This window comes from Mustela nivalis (genome assembly GCF_964662115.1).
Source record: "Mustela nivalis genome assembly, chromosome: X".
Lineage (NCBI taxonomy): Eukaryota > Metazoa > Chordata > Mammalia > Carnivora > Mustelidae > Mustela > Mustela nivalis.
This window is the reverse complement of record NC_139040.1, coordinates 120,815,477-120,840,490: the sequence shown is the minus strand read 5'-3', so window position 1 is coordinate 120,840,490 and position 25,014 is coordinate 120,815,477. Positions and strand designations below refer to the sequence as shown.

The 25,014-nt window shown below is 40.8% G+C and overlaps 1 protein-coding gene across 2 annotated transcripts in view; it reads left to right on the top strand.

Annotated features, from left to right (window-relative positions):
* TXLNG (taxilin gamma) overlaps positions 1-25,014 on the top strand; it is a 59,133-nt gene that overhangs the window by 18,786 nt on the left and 15,333 nt on the right. For both annotated transcript variants that reach the window (XM_082718399.1, XM_082718398.1), the window contains exons 2-5: positions 13,192-13,495; positions 16,266-16,357; positions 22,159-22,329; positions 23,025-23,219. In XM_082718399.1, the coding sequence (XP_082574525.1) occupies positions 13,207-13,495; positions 16,266-16,357; positions 22,159-22,329; positions 23,025-23,219 (747 nt within the window). In that variant the 5' untranslated portion in view covers positions 13,192-13,206. The remainder of the gene's footprint in view (positions 1-13,191; positions 13,496-16,265; positions 16,358-22,158; positions 22,330-23,024; positions 23,220-25,014) is intronic.

Genomic DNA, 25,014 nt, shown 5'->3' with positions numbered 1-25,014 from the left:
CGGCAGGCAGCGAGAGAGGGGGAAGCAGGCTCCCCGCTGAGCAGAGAACCCGACATGGGGCTCGATCCCAGGACCCTGAGATCATGACCTGAGCCGAAGGCAGAGGCTTAACCCACTGAGCCACCCAGGCACCCCGACATGACATCATTTTTAATATAGTCCCATATATGGGTCTGCATGGTCTGTTTTGGAAGACAGTGCTATATAATTAGGAAGCCTCTGACAAGTATTTCATGCTTGAAATAAAAATAAGGTTTCATCTGTGGGAGTTCATATTTTGAGACATTAAGAGTTTATTATCGTAGGGGCGCCTGGGTGGCTCAGTGGGTTAAAGCCTCTGCCTTCGGCTCAGGTCATGATCCCAGGGTCCTGGAATCGAGCCCCGCGTCGGGCTCTCTGCTCAGCAGAGAGCCCGCTTCCTCCTCTCTCTCTGCCTGCCTCTCTGCCTGCTTGTGACCTCTGTCTGTCAAATAAATAAATAAATCTTAAAAAAAAAAAAGTTTATTATCGTAAAGAATATGGGGGGGTGCACCTGGGTGGTGCAGTGGGTTAAGCATCCAACTCTTGGCTTCAGCTCGGGTCATGATCTCAGGATCGTGAGATCAGCGTGGAGGCTGCTTAAGATTCTCTCCCTCTCCTTCTGTCCCTCCTCACCCCCCAGAAAAGAGTACAGGCATATTGTAGAGATGGACCCTAGAATCTAATTATATTCTAGTGCACAGTAATATGTCATTTTATCTGTTAAAAATTAAAATCCTTTCATTTCATTTCATTCCTTTGTTCTAACACAGTGAAACAGACTACTATTTAAGGAGGCATCAGGTTATATAATATATATTTTAAAGGCTTTGGTCCAAAATGTTTAAAACAGAATTTTGAGATGAATGATTGATGTAGTGTTAACTGTGTGGAAAAGTTTGCTATCCAGAATAATTCTTTGAAAGACTAAAATAGCTTTAGTATATAAACTATTTTAAATGATTTATATACAGCCAGAGTCACTTTTCTGATTTAAAAAGTATATGAAACCCCCACCAAGTACATGAAATCCCCACCATCTCCATCCACCTGTTTAAAAAAATTAAAAAGCACATGAAAATGTAAATGTTATAATAAGTTTGTAAAATTTATATTTGGAAATGTAAAAGCTTCTCAAAATATTGGATATGTTTAGGAGAGAAGTTCATATTTTTAAAAAATCAACTAAGGCTGATAGCTGATGTCTTGAGAGATACAGAGTATTTTTGGTATCTTTCAGTATTTCCTTCGGTGGTTCTTACTTCTCTGGCCCCCACTGGGTCTGTCAGGCATGTACTCTTGTCATCACATTCCTGTTTGGTAGTTGACAACTCTTAGGGCAAGCTATTAGAAACATAGGGTTGAAGGGATTTTTAGAGATAATTCAGTTTATTCTAAGACACAAAAAAGTAGGGGTGCCTGGGTGGCTCAGTCAGTTAAGCATCTGACTCTTGATTTCTCCTCGAGTCTTGATCTCAGGGTCATGAGTTCAAGCCCAAGTTGGGCCAAAAAAGTAAAACCATAACTACTTCAATACCTTAAAAAAAATGACTTAAATTATTTATAGAGAGCCCTACCCCCAAATTAGTCCTGTCTCACCTCTTTAAATTCCAGAGTTCATCACTGCTAAAAATTTAAAGCTCTTTCCCTGTGTTTTCCTATTTCATCCTTGTATATCTAGCATGATATATATTTTTAGACATCATTTAACTTCTTAGGTTTATTTTTTAATTGCACAAGAGATCTGTTTGATCTTTCATTTTTCAAGGCTAATGTATGAAGTGTGAGGGGAGTTGTGTAATGAAGAAAACCTAGGCTCTTGAGTTTGACAGACCTTGTTTCGAATTTTGTGAGTTCCTTTTGCTGACTTAATATGATTGTGGGCAAGTTACTTACTCAGTAAGTTTCATTTGCCTTATCTGGGAACAATAAGACAAGCCTCTCTGAGGGGAAGGTTAAATGGGGGTTATAAAGGGACCTGCGCGTTAAGAAGGTTCTCTTCACTTACTTGATAAAAAAAAATTTTTTTTAAAGATTTTATTTATTTATCAGAGAGAGAGTGGGGGAGAGAGCGAGCACAGGCAGATAGAATGGCAGACAGAGGCAGAGGGAGAAGCAGGCTCCCTGCCGAGCAAGGAGCCCGATGTGGGACTCGATCCCAGGACGCTGGGATCATGACCTGAGCCGAAGGCAGCTGCTTAACCAACTGAGCCACCCAGGCGTCCCGATAAAAATTTTTTGAGACTGTCTGGGAACCCAAGGCAAGCTACAGCTCCCCCTCCGGAAAATGCATAAATGTGCACAGTGTTTCCCACCTGCTCCCTCTGAAGGGCCACACTAGCCTTCAGTGGCAGGGTTTGGATTATTTCTGCTTTTAACACATGCCTGGCCCTAGTTGAAGACATTTGATCTCATTTAAGCAGATGGTAGTTGAAGTAATTAGGAAGTGGATGTGGGTGTTGGCTTTTTTTGTTTTTATTTAGATGAGTGTTAGTAAAAGAACAGTCATTACTAAAAACATTTAAGCCCTTTAAAGAAAATAAGCCAAAGAAATATGGCTCTTTAGCTTCAGTATTATTTGAAAGAGCATAACTGGAAGTTTTAAACTTTAAAATTGTTCATCTTTATCTACAGAGTAGAAAGGAAAGCAACTTATTTAAATCGTGTTTTTTTTAGTTTTTTTTTTTTTTCTTTTTAAGGATTTCATTTATTTATTTGACAGAGAGAGAGAGAGAGCTCGCGCACAGCAAGGGGGAGTGGCAGGCAGAGGGGGAGGGAGAAACAGGCTTCCCACTGAGCAGGGAGCTCAATGTGGGGCTCAATCCCAGATCTCTGGGACCATGACCTGAGCCGAAGGCAGCCGCTTCACTGAGCCACCCAGGTGCCCCTTTCTTTAGGTTTTTAATTCCTATGCGATCTCAGTTTCAAATATATTGATGGAAAAGCTATTGCAAGTAGTAGATGAGTACAGTGTATTCATGTTCACAAAACTTTCTATAGTAGCTGTTTGCTCCTACAGTTAATGGTTGCTGAACTGGTGGCTATCCATTTTGAAGGCGTCTTTTCTTCACTTAAGGAATCCTCTTAGCTCTAAGTATTTAGACAATGGGAGGAAGGTTGAGAAATGTATCCTTTGGGGCGCCTGGGTGGCTCAGTGGGTTAAGCCTCTGCCTTCGGCTCAGGTCATGATCCCAGGGTCCTGGGATCGAGCCCCGCATCGGGCTCTCTGCTCAGCCGGGAGCCTGCTTCCTCCTCTCTCTCTGCCTGCCTCTCTGCCTGCTTGTGATCTCTCTCTGTCAAATAAATAAATAAAACCTTAAAAAAAAAAAAAGAGAGAAATGTATCCTTTGACAGAAGGGCAGTGAATGAGGTGGAGGATTGTTGGGGTTTAGGGCTCTAGTAGACACTGCTGTGGCTGAATGACCTACTCTCCCTCGTGTCTTTCAAGCTGTAAGAGCTGTGTGTGCTGCTCCTGACTATAGACTCATGAAAAAAATGAAAATGTGATAGCTTGTTTTATGATTTTCAGGGAAAAGTTCGAATAGAAATTTTTCATTTTCATTTGAGATTGGATTTTTTTTTTTTTTTTTTTTTTTTTAGTTTTTATGTATTTATTTGACAGAGGGACAGTGAGAAAGGAACACAAGCAGGGAGAGTAGGAGAGGGAGAAGCAGGCTTCCTGCCAGGCAGGGAGGTGTTTTGAAGGTAACTCATGGTTCCTAACTTAAAAGATTAATAAAACAGGCATGCTGTGAAAGCTTGGTGTCCCCCCATCTCCCCTACCACTTCCAGTTTCTCTCCATTAGTGTGTGGTTTTTTTTTTTTGTATCTTTCCAGAGATTGTAAATGATTCCCACTCATAAACTTACACAGCCACACACACACACACCCAAATCGTGGCATGCAGTACATGCTGTTGGGCATTTTTCTTTATCCCCTTTCAACTTACCCTTACAGATCAGTCATTCTCCATCTACCTTATTTTTTAATAGATGCTATAGTACCTGTAACATGGATGTACCACAGTTGATCTCTCCAGTCCATTATTTTGGTTTTGGGGGGTATGTAGTTTTATTATTTATTTTAATTGAAGTACAGTTCACATGCAGTATTACATTAGTGTAATACCACAAAATACCAGTTTGTCATCTCTCATCATACAAAGTTATTACTATCTAGTTCATTATTAATGGACATTTAGGGTATTTCTGATTTTTTTTTTTGTTACTACAAATACTGCTACATAAATGTCATTATATATATAATGTCATAGATGTACTTGTTTGTCCGTAGAAGAAATTGATAAGAAAGGAGTTTGGTGGATTTAAGCTATGTGGCATGATTTTTTCCCCAACATTTTAAAGATTCTTATTTATTTGACAGAGAGAGGTCACAAATGAGCAGAGAGCCTGATATGGGGCTTGATCCCAGGACCCCGAGACCATGACCTGAGCCGAAGGCAGAGGCTTAATCCACTGAGCCACTCAGGTGCCCCTTATTGTGGAAATTTTTTAAACATAAAGTTGAACGAATTTGATACTAACATCCATATTGCCACCACCTAGATTCTCTGCTACCATACCTTTTCATTTATCTATCCATCTGTTGGTCCTTTCACCCGTGAGGCCACTTTAAGTGTGTACGTGCTGAGTTTTAACAAATGCATGCAGCTTTGTAACCCCAGCCCTCATCAAGTTATAGAGCATTCCCATCATCCTGGAAAGTTCCTTTGCACCCCTTTCCACACAGTCTCTGCCCTGAATTAGACTCCTTAGTAGTTAAACCAATTTTTTCCCCAACCAGGAATGCTTGCGATTACCCCACACCCTTTCCCACACGGGGTTGTCAAAGTTTTTGATGTGAATAATGGTATCTGATAGTTTTAAGTTGCACTTCTCTTATTGTGAGTAAAATTAAGCATATGTTTGCTAGCCACTTGTATTTTCTATGATTTCTTGCTTAGTATTGTTTGCCCATTTTTGTTGGGTTGTGGGTCTTAACATTCATTTCATTTGAGTATGCATTTGTGTTAAAATAATAAATTAATTTGGAGGGGCCCTGGGTAGCTCAGTCAATTGAGCATCCTACTTTTGATTTTAGCTCAGGTCATGATCTCGGGGTCATGGGATGGCGCGCCATGTCTGGCTCTGCGCTGGGCATGGAGCTTGCTTGGGATTCTTTCTCTTCCTCTCCCTCTGACCCCTCCCCCCCGCCCCGAGTGCACACACACTCTCTCAAAAATTAAAAATAAAATTAAGCATTTTTTTAAACTTAAATGACTTTGTGTAGAAATTTTAATAAAATTTACATATGTTCGGGGGTACCTGGGTGGCTCATTTGTTGGCTGTCTGCCTTTGGCTTGGGTCATGATGGAGTCCCGCATACGGCTCCCTGCTCAGCGGGGAGCCTGCTTCTCCCTCTCCACTTCCCCTGCTTGTGTTCCCTCTCTGGATGTCTCTGTCAAATAAATAAAATCTTTAAAAATAATAATAATACCTATTTTTTTTGTTAAAGATTTTATTTATTTACTTGACAGACAGAGATCACAAATAAGCAGAGAGGCAAGCAGAGAGAGGGGGAAGCGGACTCCCTGCTGAGCAGAGAGCCCAATGTGGGGCTCGATCCCAGGACCCTGGGATCATGACCTGAGCTGAAGGCAGAGGCTTTAACCCACTGAGCCACCCAGGCGCCCCTAATAATACCTATCTTGTGACATTATTGTGAGGATTAAATTAGTTAATATAAGAAAGTGCTTGCAGTTGTGCCAGGATGTAGTATTTGCTGCATAAATACTAACTGCTGCTGTTTATACAGGAGATTAATACCCAAGAAAAGGCATCCAGAATGGGTATCAGAGAAAGCAGAATAGGAAGTTGTATTGGCTATGTGATATAGAGGTCTCTGCTTAAGGAGGTGAGGGCTTATATATATAATCTACCATTTAAAGTTGTTGACTTAAGAATTTGCTTCATATCATGGCCCAGTGCAGAGCCTCAAGAAGGTTCTTGAACAAACAGTACATACAGTAGAAAAATTGGGGCCTGCTATTTCAAGAGTCCAGCTGGACCTGGGCTTATTCATAAACCAAGATTTTGTAGTGCCAAAGTTAGTCTTTCATTAGCAAATGTGAAAAATACATCAAAATTAGTTGCACAGGAGAGCAAAGGAAATGTAATACTGTATTGCTTCTAAAGATAAAGTAGTCATAGTGGTATTTTCCTCTAACTTGTAATGTTTAGATATTTTCCATGGCTTGTTTTCAGCAACCGTTTTGGCCCATGTGTTCTCCATCAGTTGGCAATTGAGTACCTTTTATGCATAAGCTTTTGCTGTCTAGTTGGATATGCATACCAAATAAGTGCTAATGTAATGTGTGTGACAGGAGCTGAGAGGCCAAAGGGTGGCGTGTCCAGAAAGACAAAAAGAAGTAGTATTAACTAAAAATAGAGAACAATGATGGGGCACCTGGGTGGCTCAGTGGGTTAAAGCCTCTGCCTTAGGCTCCGGTCATGATCTCAGGTCCTGGGATCAAGCCCCGAATCTGCTCAGCAGGGAGCCTGCTTCTCCCTCTCTCTGCCTTCTTCTCTGCCTACTTGTGATCTCTGTCTGTCAAATAAATAAATAAAATCTTTTAAAAAAATAGAAAACAATGAAATAGAAGGACAGCATGAGATGTGATGGTTATTCATACTACACATTCAGGGTCCTTATTTATGCTCAGTGCCACCAGCTACTGTTTTGAGTTATGTAAACATTTTGACTTTTCTAGTCCTGCATCTTTTTTCTGTGTTTGGTAGTTGAAATTAACCTATCTGCCTTTAATCTGAAAGCCAGAGTGATTTTTAATTAAATTTATGACATTTTGAAATAGGTGAATACATTGTGCCTTTTCTCCAAAATTGAGAGAACAGTAATAGAAGATACTTGCCAGTCATACATCTGATAAGGGACTTGTATCTGGCATATATAAAGAACTCTTAGAACTCAATAAGAACCCAGTTAGAAAGGGGGCAAAGGATGTGAATAAACATTTCTCCAGAGGAGGTATACAAATGACCAATAGGCACATGAAAAGAATGTCAACATCATTAGTCATTAGATGAGATACCTTCACACTGTAGTGGCTATTATCAAAAGGACCGGCAATAACAAGTGTTGGTGAGAACGTATAAATAATGGAACCCTAACACACTGCTGGTGGGAATATAAAGTGGTGTAGTCATTTAGAAAAATAGTGTCACGGTTCCCCAAAAGGTTAACCAGAGTGACCATATGACCCAGCAGTTCCACTCCTAGGTATATACCCTGTAGAAATGTAAACATATGTTTGTACGTTAATGTTCATAACAGATTTATTTATAATAGCCAATAGTTGGAAATAATCCAAATGTCCTGTCAGCTGATGAATGGATAAATAAAACATGGTATATCCAAACTGGAATATTATTTGACAATAAAGAGAACCGAAGTAGTGATACATACTACAACATGGATAAACCTTGAAATCAAGCTATGTGAAGGAAGCCAAACACAAAAGGCCACGTATTACCTGTTTCTGTTGAGGTGAACTGCTCAAAACAACCACATCTGTAAATACAGTACGTTAGTTGCCTAGGGCTGGGGCTAATGGGAAGGCTTCTTTCTGAGGTGACTAAAGTATTCTTTTTTTATTTTTTTAAGATTTTATTTATTTATTTGTCAGAGAGAGTGAGCACAGGCAGACAGAGTGGCAGGCAGAGGCAGAGGGAGAAGCAGGCTCCTTGCTCAGCAGGGAGCCCGATGTGGGGCTCGATCCCAGGACGCTGGGATCATGACCTGAGCTGAAGGCAGCTGCTTAACCCAGGCGTCCCGGTGACTAAAGTATTCTAAGATTGATTGTGGTGATGGTTCCTCAACTCTGTGAGTATACTAAAAACCAGTGGACTGTACACTTCAAATTGGTGAATTACATGTGAATTATATCTTAATAAAGGTTATGAAAAACACCAATAGAGCTGAAAAATGAGAAATTAACAAATTCCATTTCTCAGGTACCTTTCTTATTAAAATTGATCCTAGGAGAGGCTTCAGGTTTTCCTGAATGAAAATTACCCAGGGCACCTGGGTGGCTCAGTGGGTTAAGCCTCTGCCTTCAGCCCAGGTCATGGTCTCAGGGTCCTGGGAGCGAGCCCAACATTGGGCTCTCTGCTCAGCGGTGAGCCTGCTTCCCCCCCTCTCTGTCTGCCTCTCTGCCTACTTGTGATCTCTCTCTCTGTCAATTAAATAAATTTTAAAAACTTAAAAAAAAAAAGAAAATTACCCATTAATTAAATGATGGCTCCCCCTTCTTCCAACAGATTGCTTGCTCATTATATTTTTGGTGTGTCTTGACAAAACTTTCTGGTATAAGGTGGATTTTATCATCATTACAACTTCTGAGAAATTCTGTCATGTATTAGAGATAGCAGTCTTCTGTTTTAATTATCTTTTAACAGACTTTCATCGGTATTTAAAGCCAATGTTGGGGACACCTGGGTGGCTCAGTGCGTTGGGTCTCTGCCTTCGGCTCAGGTCAGGCCCTACTTCTCCCGTGTCCGTCCGTCCCCCCCCCGCCCCGCCGCCTGCCTCTCTGCCTACTTGTGATCTCTCTCTGTCTCTCAAATAAATAAATAAATAAAATAAAATAAAATAAAATAAACAAAAAACCAATGTTGTGGTTTTGTGAACCCATTCTTATACTAATGGTTTTCAGGGGAACGGTTTAAAAATTATATTTTTAAAAATTGGGGAAGGGGGTGCCTGGGTGGCTCAGTCAGTTAAACATCTGCTTCCCACTCAGGTCATGATCTTGGGGTCCTGTGACTGAGCTCCGCATTGGGCTCCCAGGCTTAGTGGGAGAGTCTGCTTCTCCCTCTGTTTCCCCTCCCCACGCTTGCCCCCCTCCCTGCAAATAAAATCTTTAAAAAATAATAAAATAAAAATTGGGAAAGATGATATTAATAGCACTTATTGTTTTTCCTCTACTGCTTGTAAAGAGGAGGGCTGTTAACATTATCCATGTGCCCAGTAGTATATGGCAGTTCAGTATTTGATATAAAGTAGAGGCAGAACTTAGTAGCTGTGTATATAATGTAGCAAAAAATGATCATTTTGCATTTAGTTTGAGATTAATACTTATGTAGTATATTATTTGGGCATATTCATGGCTTTAAGAAGTTTCTGCAGGAATTTAACAAAAGATGTTTGTTTTGAAGTTTTTGAAACTTCATCATGAGTGTTTTATAAATTTAATACCTGTGGATTACACTTGTGAAATCTCATTCGACAGAATGCATTGCATATGGAAGTGAGTTTTAAATATTTTTGAAAGAATTTAAGAGTCTTTTAAATATTTCTAAGTTTTTAGGCTTAGAATGTGGCATCAAACAGCAACTCTGGGGACGCCTGGGTGGCTCAGTTGGTTTAGCAGCTGCCTTCGGCTCAGGTCATGATCCCAGCGTCCTGGGATCGAGTCCCACATCGGGCTCCTTGCTCTGCAGGGAGCCTGCTTCTCCCTCTGACTCTGCCTTCCACTCTGTCTGCCTGTGCTCGATCTCGCTCGCTTTCTCTCTGACAAAAAAATAAATAAAATCTTTAAAAAATAAAAAATAAATAAATAGTTCATCTCTAAAAAAAAAAAAAAAAAAAGCAACTCTGAAGATAGACAACCCTTTTCCTCTTAATGCATTAATTTTTTAAGAATGAAAGTATTGTATGCACATTATTTTAAAAGTATCATGAAAAGCAACACATTGCTAATCTTTCTGTCCTGAGGAAAATATTCTGTTTGGTTCTTCATAACTCTTGAATAATGTATAAATTGCAACTTTAAAAATAAACTTTTCTGAAATAGGTTTTACTTCAATAAAGTAAACAAATTGTAAATGTTTAGGTTTAATGAATTTTTAAAAAATATTTTATTTATTTATTTGACAGAAATCACAAGTAGACAGGGAGGCAGGCAGAGAGAAAGGAGGAAGCAGGCTCTCCGCGGAGCAGAGAGCCCGATAGGGGGCTGTATCCCAGGACCCTGGGATCATGACCTGAGCCGAAGGCAGAGGCTTTAACCCACTGAGCCACCCAGGCGCCCCTAGGCTTAATGAATTTTCATAAAGTGAACATCTGTGTGACTCCATCTGGCTCAAGAAATAGAATATTGCCAAGTACCCCTGAAGACCCTACCCTCAGTATTAACCCCTCTGTTGATATCCAGCACAATTGATTAGCCTTGCCAGATTTTTTGGGGGGGGGGGATTTTATTTATTTATTTGAGAGAGAGAGAGAGAGAGAGAGGCAGAGACAGAAATATCTGGGGAGCACGAGTAGAGAGGAGAGGGTGAAGCCAGCTCCCAGCTGAGCAGGGAGCCTATGCTGGACTCGATCCCAGGACTCTGGGATCATGACGTGGGCTGAAGGCAGCGGCTTAACCCACTGAGTCACCCCCAGGTGCCCCTAGCCTTCCTGATTCTGAACTTTACATATAAGTGGTTTCCTACAGTGTGGATTTCTCAGCACCTTCCTTTAATCGATTGGTATCACTGCATCTAGCAGTAGTTAGTTCTTGTTGCTGGATGGTATGAGCATAGTACAATGTATCCCTTCTCTTGAAACAAATTTGGGTTAATTCCATTTGGGGACAATTACCAATAGCCCTTCTTTAAACATTCTTGGCCTTTGGCTGCACATATGTGCATACTTGGGTAAAATCCTAAGAGCAGGGTTTGGGTTGGAATGTATCCGTATTGTCAATGAGTTTCTCAAAGTGGCTGTACCAGTTTGTTCCTCCAGAAGTATAGGACCTGGTTCATCAACATTAGACTATAAAGGATAAGGACTTACTTTCCACAATCTCTGTCTCTTCTGCTACTTTGATACTTTAAATCAGTTTTAGTTCTTCAGTTGGAAGTACTCTTGTAACTCGAAATAATGAATCTCTGCTCTCCTATAAACTTTGGAAAGTAACTTTGTCCACTTGTGGTAAAAGAAAGATACTAACCCCCCCCCCATACCAATTGTATTATTCAGAAAGGGAAGAGGCCCTCTTTCATACAGAGAGGGAATGTATAGAATGTGTAAAATTCAAATTTGTGCCACATCATGTTAAGGGGAAGAAGCCCATAAATAAATGGGGTTAACGTTATGATAGAAGAGAGAGTAAGGTCAACTTTACTGATTTGAGAATAAAATACTAGAATAATGCCTTTACTCCCATGGCCATGGCCACTATCCACATTTGTTCGGGCAGGGATAGTTGCTTAAACCATTATTCTCCCAAGTTTCTGTGGCCTAATGTGAGAGAACTTTATTTTTGTGCTCATCTAATAGTCCAGTGTGGAGTTTTTTGTAGGAAGGGCAGCCTTCCTTTGTATGTACATGGGATTTAGGGGCCTAGACTGTTAATTCTTTTATCCTGTAGCTGTGCCGTCTCTCAGAGTCTGGGAGATCTCTGCATTCAGCCAGAGTGGGGAAGAAATGGTGGGGAAAGAATGTATGCTTCTAAGAATGAAAGTCTTGTTGAAGAAGGGACAGTTATTATTTCATCTTATATTCCATTGGTGGGAACTCTGCTTGGGAGTTCCGCTTAGATACAAGGGGCCTGGGAAATGGAGTCCTGGGCTGAGCATTTGTCTAGCAGCGCCAGCTGGAGGGTATTGGAGGAGTGAGGGTTTTTGCTGGACAGCTAGTGAGCCACCTCTGCTCTACCGTCTCATCAGGGATAAGAACAGAATAATTAATGTTTCCTAACAGGATAATTTCATTTCTAAGATACTGACTATTTTAATGGTGAATTTTTTTTTAGGGAAAAAAAGTTTATTTTTGAAAGGAAGTGTGAGTACTTTTTAAAAAAGATTTTATTTATTTATTTGACACAGGGAGAGAGATCACAAGGAGGAAGAGAGGGAGGAAGGGAAGCAGGCTCCCTGCTGAGCAGAGAGCCCAATGTAGGGCTCAATCCCAGGACCCTGAGACCATGACCTGAGCCGAAGGCAGTGGCTTAACCCACTGAGCTACCCAGGTGCCCCAGTATTTTTTTTTTTTTTTAAAGATTTTGTTTTGCTTATTTGAGAGAGAGTGAGCACAAGCTGGGGGAGAGGCAGAGGGAGAGGGAGAAGCAGGCTCCCTGCTGAGGAGGGAACCCGAAGCAGGGCTCGATCCCAGGACCCTGGGACCATGACCTGAGCCAAAGACAGTGAGTCAACCGACTTAGCCACTTACGTGCCCACCCTTTTTTTTTTTTTTTTTTTTTTTTTTTTTTGAAACAGGGACAGAGGGAGCACGACTGGTGGAGAGGGGCAGAGGGAAAGGAAGAAGCAGTCTGCAAGGAGCCAGATGTAGGGCTCATTGCTAGGACCCTGGGATCAGGACCCAAGCCAAAGGCAGATACTTAAGTGACTGAGCCACCCAGGTGCCCTTAGGGAAATAAGTTTAGATTTACAACTAAATGGCATTTCTGGGGCGCCTGGATGGCTCAGTTGGTTTAGCAACTGCCATCCATTCAGGTCATGATCCTGGAGTCCTGGGATCGAGTCCTGAATCAGTTCCCTGCTTGGCAGGGAGTCTGCTTCTCCCTCTGACCTCTCTACTCTCATGCTCTCTCTCTCTCTCTCTGTCTCTCATGCTCGTGCTCTCTCTTGCGCTCTCTCTCTCTCTCTCTCTCTCTCTCTCAAATAAATAAATAAATAAATAAATAAATAAATAAAATCTTTAAAGAAAAATAAATGGAAAGGGCTCCTGGGGGGCTCAGTGGGTTAAAGCCTCTGCCTTAGGCTCAGGTCATGATCCCAGGGTCCTGGGATTGAGCCCCGCATCGGGCTCTCTGCTCAGCAGGGAGCCTGCTTCCTCCTCCCCCTCTCTCTCTGCCTGCCTCTCTGCCTACTTGTGATCTCTCTCTGTCAAATAAATAAATAAAAAATAAAATAAAGTAAATGGCATTTCTCACTTCCTTTGGGACCACTTAGTTGTGTGATTTGTTTTAATTTTCTTATACTTTACAGTTATGTCGCCACTCTGAAACTTAGAAATTACCATATTTACATCAATTTTACAAATCACTAAAAGAAAAAAACTGTCCATCTGTGGTGTATTATTGGATGTAAACATTGATTACATTTGCTTTAACCCCTCTTTCCATATTTTTTCTTTTCCTCTCTCTAGTTTGTGATTGGCACAATGGAAGAAGCTGGAATGTGTGGGTTAGGGGTGAAGGCAGATATGTTACACAACTCTCAATCAAATGATATTCTTCAGCATCAAGACTCAAATTGTGGTGGCACAAGTATCAAGCATTCATTGGAAGAGGATGAAGGCAGTGATTTTATTACAAAGAACAGGAGTTTGATGAGCCCAGCATACTGCATGCAAGAGTCCAGAGAGGAAATTCCTGGGCGAGAAGCTCGAATAGATCCTCCTGATGGTCAGCAGGATTCAGACTGCAGCGGGAGCAAAGAGAAGACTTTAGGTAATAGTCTGTGCTCAGTGGTTGGACATTTCCGTGTGCTGCTCTTTTTACTTCTGTTCTCCACAGCGCAGGTGATTATGAACGTGGCCAGCGTTGAGGCGGATGTTTAGCTAATATATCTCTTGTCCTCAGTGGAGTCAGTGTGTATATTTACTGCATTTTTTGCAGGAGACAAAGATAGCAAAGGAGGAAGTTGTTTTCTCTAAGTAATCAGGAATAAGCTTTCTTCACAGAATTTGGGGCCAACTTGACAAAGTAGTATTTGACTTGCCTTGTTTGCATCTTTAATGTAGTCTGACTGAAATTTACTGTGAAGACTGTGCATTTATTGGCTTGTTTTATTTAAAATCTAGTCACAATGCTTTAGAGACAGCATAATGTTATCTATCGTTCAGAAGTGGGTTAAGACTGACTTTCAAGGGTATGTTTTCTTTTTCCTTCTGTGTTTGAGATTTAGGACTAAAAAGGTAATATGTTAAATTTTGTTATGAAATCTGAAATCCCCTTTTATTTTAGCCTTACTCATTGACTCTAAATTTTTTTTTAATTTAATTATTTGACAGAGAGAATGAGCACAAGCCAGGGGAGAGGGAGAAGCTCCTGAACAAGGAGCCCGATGCAGGACTCGATCCCAAGGCCCTGGGATCATGACCTGAGCAAAGGCACATGGTTAACTGACTGAGTCACCCAGGTGCTGTGCCCCTAAATATTTTATACTTAGTATACCTAAGATTAACAGTGTTTGATTTGTATGGTTTTCTGTACAAAATTATCCTTATTAAATATTATTATTTATTTAATATTATTAATATTATTAAATATATTTTATTAAATATATTTTTCACTAACTTGGAAATATTAGATATATTAAATATATTTTTCACTAACTTGGAAAACCTTAAAATTCTTATAGAAATACAAGAAATAATTTTAATTCCAGGGACACCTGGGTGGCTTAGTCGGTTAAGGATCTGGCTTTAGCTCAGGTCATGATCCTGGGGTCCTGGGGTCGAGTCCCACATCGTGCTCCCTGCTCAGTGGGGAGCCTGCTTCTCTCTCTGACAAATAAATAAATAAAATCTTTAAAAAAATAATTTTAATTCCTTTCAAACAAATGTCTTCAAAATCAGCAGCCCCAATTATATGTGTAAAAGCAGATATGGAGTCTTAAGAAGTTACAGGGAATGGGGCACCTGGCTGGCTCAGTTGGAGGAACATGCAACTCTTGATCTCAGGGTTGTGTTTGAGCCCCTCATTAGGTGTAGAGATGACTTAATACTTAAAAACAAAAGTTTCACATAATGTTACCATGTGACTCAGCAGCTCTACCTCTAGGTATATAGCCAGGAGGGTTGAAAGCATATGACCATGCAAAAATGTGTACATGAGTATTCATGGCAGCCTTTTTCATAATAGCCAAAAAGTTGGAACAACACAGTTATCCATCAGCTGATGAATGGATAAACAAAATGTGGTATCATATCTGCTATAAAAAGGAATGAAGTAGTGAGAACATTGTACGTGGGTGAACCTTGAAAACATGCTGAATGAAAGGAACCAGACACAAAAGTCCACATATTAAGATTCTATTTAATATGAAATATTCAGAATTGGCAGGTCCATGGAGACAGAAAGTGGCATAGTGGTTGCCAGGGCCGCGGTGGGGGAGCAGGAGGGAGGGACTGCTGAAGGATATGGCGTTTATTTTTGGGGTGATGAAATGTTCTGGAATTAGACAGTGGTGATTGTTGCACGACTTTGTGAATGTACTCCATCGTACGCTTCTAATTAAAAGGGTGAATTTTATAGTATATGAATTGTGTCTCCAAAAAAAAAAAACAACCCAGATGGAATATGGTTTAAAATCTTGATTAAAAATTGCAGGTTACATTATGGTTACTTCTAATCATATTTAATAATCATGTTTAGTCATCTCTTAAAATTTGTACTGGCCTTGGGCTTTGAGAGGTTTTGTTTCTGAAATTTTGTGTGGATGGAAAGGTGTTCGGTTTTGAAGTCCGCGTGCATTTTTTCTTCATAGCAGTCTGTATACCACATATCAAAGTCCTTTTAATATATATTTTTAAATGAAATATCCTACATATAAGAGTAAATATTTAAAAAATAAAATGGTTACTTTAGAAGTAAAATATTATCACTTATTTTGAAAGACCATTTGTCCTCTATCTCACCCACCTGCTTCTCCCTGCCAAAGATTTTTTAAAATACCGTTGCTAGCTCTTCCTGTGGGGGAAAGAACTTACGTTGACACCCTTTTATTTACACTAAACTTGGTTAACACACAGAAGGTGCTTACTAAATGATCAGAAGTTATTTAAATTGCTTATAGAAAAAATACATGCCACAAGTGATTTATGTGCATCTGAGAGAGTACCAACTGAAATTCTCTTTGAACCTGCTTCTGTATTTGTACTTGGGTAGGAAGCTTTTAAAAATATTCTGCCCTTTGTAACTTGCCCTTTGTCTTAGCTTGGACATCAGTGGTTAAGCAAGGGAATTTTTAAGCCTTTAGCAAGAGTTACAAATAGCTAGCAGTATTAGTGAGTGAAAAAATTCGGGGTAGGGGTGGGAAGCAAGGGGTGCCTGCTAATCCAGAATTTAAAAATAGCTTTCTTAATTTAGCTGGTAAATCTCTTATGTCTAGATACAGGCACAAATTATTTTACTCTGGATGTCAGAACATAGAAAGTGTTATGTAGAATTTACAGGTTAGACTTGATCTTATTCCTCTCATCTTGTTAATCATCAGGCAAAGAAGTTTTATTATTGATGCAAGCCCTAAACACCCTTTCAACTCCAGAAGAGAAGCTGGCAGCTCTCTGTAAGAAATATGCTGATCTTGTGAGTATTAAATCAAGGGGGTAAAGTTCATATGAAGTGCAGCAAAATGTTGTATGTACTTGATAAGCTTTTTAAAATACTTTGATATAGCTTTAGATGTAAAAATTATATTGTGTTCCAAAATTGAAGAGAATTTTATTTCTTGGGGCTTTTTGCTGCTTGTGTGACTTCATTTTATAAGGGGCTACCTATAGGACATTATAATGCTAAGATAGGGCATAGATTTTCTAAAACTCTGTTTTAGAAGTGAAAAGGCTGACTTAGAAGTACTACGGTGTGATGCTAAAGATGCTGGTCTGGGTGTAGTGGTTCCTGTATTTAACTTTTCCCAGGGGAATTCTAGAGATAAACGTTCTACCCATTGTGATTGAAACTGAGAGTTAGATGAAATAGTCAACTAAAACAATACTGTGTCTCAGGAAATATTTATTTCACATCTACTATGTGCCAGGCATTTCTTTCTCCTTCTAGAGAAACTGACCTCATTTGTTTTGGGCCTGTGTTATTTCAAGAAACATTAATTCTCTTTTAAAAATTATGAAAAGTCTCAACATGGAAACCCTGCCATCCTGTTTAGGTTGAAGAATGGGGACGTCCTAGAACCCTTTCTGTAAGTGTAAGGGTTGTGGGAAACTTAGAATGAGTAAGTGTAATATAAATGCTAAAAGTAATGCCTTTTGTGAAAAACTTATATGAATTATTGATGATTTTTATGCATTTTCATCTGTTGCTGAAGCAGATATTCCATATCACAAATACTACTTTTTGTCACTGGGCAGCTCTAAATATCAATTCTGTTTATTATTCAAAGAATTACAATTTATCTCCCTTGCTTTACAAAGGGGTGTGTGTATGCGCCACCCCCCGGAGCTGGCATTCGGCAGCTTAGCACCTTCTGTTCAGAGCAGCAGGAAGCCATGTGCGTCAGTATAAATGGCCTAGAACAGTCAGGGATACAAAGATGGAAGAAAACACAGTGTGGTCAGGTTGCTGGCTTCAGGAAAGGAAATCTTCCACTGTCTGTGGAAACCGTTCCTATTGGTTCCATCTGCATGAGAATCCTGTAAGAATGGTGGAAGGCAGACAGCCATGAATAGATTAGAAGAAAGGGCAGATAGCTGCCTAGGGCAGTCCTCAGATTCACCCGCACCATTGGGACTTCTGTTAAAAGGCATATTCTGATTTGGTGGGTCTGGGTTGGGGCCTGAGAGTCTGTATTTAAACAATCTCCCAGGTGGTGATGTTAATGCTATTGGCCTTTAAATAACACTTTAAGTAGCAGGGGTCTAGGCTGTTTTTGTTTGTGGCTTTTATTGCGTGTGTAGGTGGGTATGGTTATTTTTAAGTCCCAGTAACAATTGCTACATTCATTTTAGGATGTGTGACACATTAGACTTGCCTAGTAGTAACCTCTCTTTGCTTCAGATTTGTTGCAGTGAGACCATCTATGGAGTAACCTCTTCCTAAGGCTATTTAGAAAACTTCCCTTTGCCATCACTGTCCTCTGTCCTTTTTGTGATAGCATCATCTGACATCATTGGTGCTTGTGGCGTGGATAAGTAGAATGTCCTGTAGAGCAGACGGTATGGCATGTTGCCCTGGAACTGGGATGGGCTGCTGGAGAGACCTTGTGGCCTCCATGTTTACCAAATAGTGTGGGTTCTTGAAATGCTCACATTTCACTTGCTAAGTGTGGGTATCATTAGGTTTGTGACATGATTCTTAGGTATGTGTTATAGTGCTATTCTTTCCCATTCCTGAGTCAGTTTGTGTAGATGTTGATTATTATTATTATTATTATTATTTTTTGAAGATTTTATCTATTTATTTGTCAGAGAGAGCACAAGCAGGAGGAATGGCAGGCAGAGGGAGAAGCCGGCTCCCGCAGAGCAAGGAGCCCAATGCGGGACTCAATCCTAGGACCCTGGGATCATGACCTGAGCTGAAGGCAGACCCTTAACTGACTGAGCCACGCAGGCATCCCAAGTGTAGATTATTATAGTGTAATAATAATCCTGATATCTGCTGGGGTAGGTGTATATATTCTTCTTATTAATCTTTTTTTAGAAGTATCTTGGCTATTCTTGGCTCTTTATTACATCTTAGGTTCAACTTACTGGGAAAAATTGGGAGAAAAAACACCATTTGGGGATTTATTTTATTTTATTTTATTTTTAAAGATTTTATTTATTTGACAGACAGAGATCACAAGTAGGCAGAGAGACAGGCAGAGAGAGGAAGGGAAGCAGGCTCCCTGCTGAGCAGAGAGCCCGATGCGGGGCTCGATCCCAGGACCCTGGGATCATGACCTGAGCCGAAGGCAGGGGCTTTAACCCACTGAGCCACCCAGGCGCCCCCCATTTGGGGATTTAGAAGAACATTTCATGGATTCTTTTGGTGCATTTGGGGGAGACTTGCCATCTTCATGAAATTAGGGACACCTGGCTGTTTAAATTGATGGAGCATGCAACTCTTGGTCTCGGGGTCATGAGTTGGAGCCCCACGTTGGGTGTAGAGATTACTTAAATAAATAAATCCTTTCTTAAAGTGTATATCCTTATGGGAAAGATATTACACACAATGTGAAGAAAGAAATTAATCACACAATGATTAATTCCAAATGGATTAAGGGTTTAAATGTCAAAAACTAAGCTTTAAAGATTATAGATATTTAGATTTATTTAGATATATTAATAAATATTTTTCTAAACTTGGGTTAAGAGATTTTTTAAAAAGATATATTTTTAAAAGATTTTATTTATTTGACAGAGAGATATGGCGAGAGAGGAAACAAGCAGGGGGAGTGGGTGAGGGAGAAGCAGGCTTCCCGCTGAGCAGGGAGCCTGATGCGGGGCTTGATCCCAGGACCCTGGAATCATGACCTGAGCTGAAGGCAGATGCTTAATGACTGAGCCACCTAGGCGCCCCTATTTTATTTATTTTAGGAAGAGACAGAGAGAGAGGCGTGGGAGGAGAGAGCGAGAACCAACTACAAACAGACTCACTGTCAAGTGTGGAGCCCAGTGCGGGGCTCTGTCTCACAAACCTGAGACCGTGACCTGAGCTGATATCGAGAGTCTCATGCTTAACCAGCTGAGCCACCCAGGTGCCCCAAGGGAAGGATTTCTTACAACACAAAAAGCACTATCAGAGAAAGGATTGCAAAAATTGGCTGTGTTGAAATTAACTTTCTGTTCAGCAAAAGACAGTGAGACGTCACATTAAAAAAACTGGGAAGAACATATGCCAGCAAATACAACCAACAGAGTATTTAGTTTCCGGAATATCTAAGGAACACCTACGAATGAATACGAAAAGAACAAATAACCCAATGGGAAACTGGGCAAGAGACATGTAAGAGGCATTTTATTTTTTTTATTATTTTTTTTTTTTAAAGATTTTATTTATTTATTTGACAGACAGAGATCACAAGTAGGCAGAGAGGCAGAGAGAGAGAGGGAGAAGCAGGCTCCCTGCTGAGCAGAGAGCCCGATGCGGGGCTCGATCCCAGCACCCTGGGATCATGACCTGAGTGGAAGGCAGAGGCTTTAACCCACTGAGCCACCCAGGCGCCCCGTAAGAGGCATTTTAGAGAAGTGGAAAAACATGAAGATATAAAGATATCTTAACATAAAGGTACATAAACATGTAAAGAGTTGTTCGACTTTATTAGTGATCAGGGAAATGCAAATCTGGACCAGAATGAGATGCGATTTTATATCCACTGCAGCGGCATACATTAAGAATTCTGATTATAGGGCGCCTGGGTGGCTCAGTGGTTAAGCCACTGCCTTCGGCTCAGGTCATGATCTCAGGGTCCTGGGATCGAGTCCCGCATCGGGCTCTCTGCTCAGCAGGGAGCCTGCTTCCTCCTCTCTCTCTCTCTGCCTGCCTCTCTGCCTGCTTGTGATTTCTCTCTGTCAAATAAATAAATAAAATCTTTAAAAAAAATAAAAAAAAGAATTCTGATTGTACTTTTGGAGAGGATACGCATCTATCTACATGATCTCTTATAAGTTGCTGATGGGAGAATAAATCTGCCAGCCACTCTCGAAAATAGTGTGGCATTGTCATGTGAAGTAGAACATGAGTCACTGCCTAGCAGTCCCACTCCTAGGCTTGCACCCAGAGAACTTTTTACATGTGTACAGCAGGGAGCACATAGGACAGTGTTCATAACATTGTAAGCAATCAAGTCTGGGAAGAACCCAAATGCCCATTGACTTGAGAATGGGTCAGTAAAGTATGTTGTGTGTGGCATATTTTTTAAGTGAGATGTCCTGTAACCAGTGGGGCCAAATCTGGCAAGGCCTGTTTCTGTACTGCCCACAAGCTAAGAATGGTTTTACGTTTTTAAAGTGTTTAAGAAAAAGAAGACAACAATGCAACAGAGTATGTGGCCCACAAAGCCTAAAACACTTACTTTTTGGCCATTTACAGAAAGGGTTTTCTGTTTCTTGATCTGTGCAAACAATTTGGATGCATTCTAGCAATATGATCTACAGTTGTGCTGTCCAAAATGGTAGCTGTTAGCTACATGCAGCTATTTAAGCTCAATTTAAATTCAAGAAGAAATTCAGTTCTTTAATTGCACTAACCGCCAAAAAGTTAAAATGTCTGAAACCAGAACAGTTCTTTTAGGACCGCACACAAATGAGATGAATGAGAAGAGCAAAGGAACGGTGAGCCTGGGATTCTGGATTGTGATCACCTTGAGCGCGAGAGGACGGGGCTTGCAGCTCTCTGCAGAGTTACAGATCGTCTGTGCAGGCAGGGAGCCTCCTGCAGCTGTGCTGCACCTGTGGTCATAATAACGTTACTTTGCAAAAGTATTATACAAAAATAAAACTATTTTTTCTGCAAGAATTTCTGTAAGGATGTTTTTAATAGCTGTGAGCATATGGCATTTCAGGATGCTTGGTGTGTTTTGATAGGCCACAAGGTGTCACTCTTGGCTCTTGAAATTGACTCAGCATCTTTTCTGTGAACCGTCAGTAAGGCTGCTGTCTTAATCTGTTAGTGTTGATTTAACCTTGAAATATACTTATTAGCTCCAAATCCAAAATTGCAGCAATTCCTCTCTTTCTCACAAAGAACTTGAATGTTGCTCATTCTTTTTTTTTGTTGTTCCTTGGAGAGCACGTGCATGTGCCCGAGCTGAGGAGGGGAATGTGGGCAGAGGGAGACAGAGAGAGAGAGAACCTTCAGCAGGTTCTACACCCAGCGTGGAGCCTGGTGCGGGGCTCAGTTTCACACCCCAGAGATCCTGACCTGAGCCAAAATCTGGAGTTGGATGCTTCGCTGACTGAGCCACCCCGGTGCCCCAGTACTGCTTATTCTAATTTGGAGGACCATTTCATTAGAGCAGCCTGTGTGTTTCTCAGAAAAGTAAAACTCCATGGTGTTTATTTCTAAAGTTTTTCCAAAAGCACCATTTAACAATTTTTAATAAGAGATTAAGGGGTGCTTGGCTGGCTCAGTTGGTAGAGCATGTGACTCTTGATCTCAGGGTTGTGAGTTTGAGCCCTGCTTTGGGGGTAGAGTTTTTTTGTTTGGGTTTTTTTTTGTTTTTTTATAGATTAAGATTGTTTTTTCCACTATCCTTGATTTTTTGTTTACTTTCCTATCATGACTAGAAGAGAGAAGGTTGGCAGAGTAATAGGTTACAAAATAAGTTTTAAAAAATACTGTAATACTTGGTTTTTGAAAATGTAGTTCCATAGTTCTTAGTGTAATTCCTCCAGCTGTAACTCAAAGGTTTTCGTTGTGCTTCCTGACTGTAAAGTGCTTATTAATTTTAGCTGGAGGAAAGCAGGAATGTTCAGAAGCAAATGAAGATTCTGCAGAAGAAACAAGCCCAAATTGTGAAAGAGAAAGTCCACTTGCAGAGTGAGCACAGCAAGGCTATCTTGGCAAGGAGCAAACTAGAGTCTCTTTGCCGGGAACTGCAGCGTCACAATAAGACATTAAAGGTTAGTTGGTTCAGTTTTCTGTTTTTCAGGAGGGACTGACACTGGCTTGGCTTATTTTATAATCACTGTGTACCTATTTGAAGTAAATCTTTTGTCTCTACATGGAGACAGATAGCAACCACTTTTCTACTATTTTGCTTGGCCTGATGCTTCTTAATGGACCTCATACCTGGCCGTGGGAAATCTAATTGAGATTGATTTTTAGACCACAGCTTACCTGCCTGGAGCCCTGGCTTAGGAAACTCAGAGTTGCCAGTTTTCTGCTGAGCAGTGAGGTAGTTCATTACCACGTAGGAGAAGCTGACATGAATGCGAAGCTGAACAGAAACAGAGTTGAGGCAGGGACTGGATCTGGGGAGGGAAAACAGCCGCTGAGCTCCTTAGGAGCCGTTTACCAGCCGCATGGCCAGACCACTCTTGCCTACCGCCAGTACCCAGAGGCTAAGTACTTTTAGAATAGCACATAGCACTCCTTTTACAGCAGGGCAGTTTGCCTCTCTGATTGTCTACTCAGGAAAAGCTGTGTGCTTATCAAATGATCACCTTCTGGTCCCAGATAAAGGGAAGGGGAATCAGAGTTCAGAAGCAACACTTTAGGGTCACAATAAGTAAACCCCCGGAGCACCAGCAGCAGCGTTTATGAGTATCTTCTGTGTAAGTCTGTACCATTAACAGGAGTTTTTTTGGATAATAAGGAAGAAAATATGCAGCAGGCACGAGAGGAGGAAGAAAGACGTAAAGAAGCCACCGCACACTTCCAGATCACTTTAAATGAAATCCAGGCGCAGCTGGAGCAGCATGACATACACAACGCCAAGCTCCGCCAGGAAAACATTGAGCTGGGAGAGAAGCTGAAGAAGCTCATTGAACAGTACGCCCTGAGGGAGGAGGTAAAGCCATTCTCCTGGTTCAGACAGCTTCTCCTGATCAATAGGGGTTTCTCCCCATTCACTGCCAGAGGAGAACTACTGTCACAGGATGTTTTAGAACTTTTATAGTTGCGTAGTGGAAGTTGGGTTTTTCTCAGGAAAACTTCAGCCACCACGAGAACAGGAGTCTTGGGGGTTGTCACTTAGATAGTTGAGAAGACTCTGTGGCCGTGGGTAGGTGAGGCGGTTTCTTAGAGAAGCGTTAAGTACTCCTTGTCTTCCACCTGCTGCTACAAGATTGCATATTTAGCGTGCAGATTTTTCCCCTTATCTAGACTAATAAATATTTGGCCTTCAGATACGCTTTAACTTAGACATCTGTGATAACCTATACAGTCTACATTACCGTTGTATTATACCTGCGTTTTAGATTCTTTCTTTTAGTGGGGGTTCTATACTATTTGAGAGGAAAAATAGAACCTATTTCTAAACTCTCATACTCATTGAAGTAAAAAGCTTATTGGAAGGATCCATGCCTGCTGGTCTTGGTCACTGGTCTCCAACTAAGACTTTTTCAGGCTAGTCAGGAAATTCAGAGGTGTTAATTAAAAGCAAACAGGTGATGGTCTATTTTTTTGTTTGTTTTTTAAAAGCCTCCTCATTTTTACAGGCCAAATGGGCAGGATTAGAGGCATTAGGTTTATTTATTTATTTATTTATTCAAAGAAAATGACATTAATTTATTTCTTTCGCATGTTTATCTGCTAAAAGGTTTTTTTTTTCCTTATTTTCAGTTAGCCAGCATAGAGCATATAATTAGTTTATGATGTAGCGTTCAGTGATTTCATGAGTTGCATATCGCATCCAGTGCCCATCACCACATGTGAGCAGTCATCCTTAACGCCCATCACCTGGTTACCCCATCCTCCCACCCCTGTCCCTTCTGGAACCCTCAGTTTGTTTCCTGAGTCTAGAGTCTTTCATGGTTTGTCTCCCTCTCAGATTTCTTCCATGCAGTTTTCCCTCCCTTCCCCTGTGGTCCTCTACGCTATTCCTTATCTTCCACATATGAGTGAAACCGTATGATAACTATCTTTCTCTGCTTGACTTATTTCACTCAGCATAATCCCCTCCAGTTCCATCCATGTCGATGCAAATGGTAGGTATCCATCCTTTCTGTTGGCATCAGGCTTTTTATACAGTGCATCCCCTGCCTTTGAAGTTAGGGAAACATGTTTTTATGTGTGTTGTAACCCTACACAAGTAGATTAAAATAGCCGGTTAAAGGGAAAAAAAAGATTGGCCCCTCTGTGGGTTATGTATTCAGTTTTGAAGGCAAACTTTAGATCATACTAACTTAGAGTCTTACATTCAGCCCTTCAAAAAATACTTCTTTTAAAAAGATTGTTTCTTTATTATTTGAGAGAGAGTGCGTGCGGGTGTGGGGGGAGGGGCAGAGGGAGAGAGAGAACCCCAAGCGGACTCCCTTCTGAGCACGGAGCCCAGGAGCCCAAAGCAGGGTTCCATCTCAGGACCCTGAGATCATGATCTGAGCCAAAATCACGAGTTGAACACTCAACTGACTGAGTCACCCAGTGCCCCTTAATCACTCTCTCTGCCTTCTCCCTTTTTAAAATGGAGAATTATAAACTTAAAAGTAGAGAATATGTCATCTTGTTTTAGCAGATGAAATCATAGTTTCAGCTTTATTCCCATCAGCTTACCCTGGGCTATTTTGATACAACTTCAAGGTGTTCTATTCCATTCCGTTCATATATATTTGAGGGTGTACCTCAAAAAGATAAGGATTCTTTTT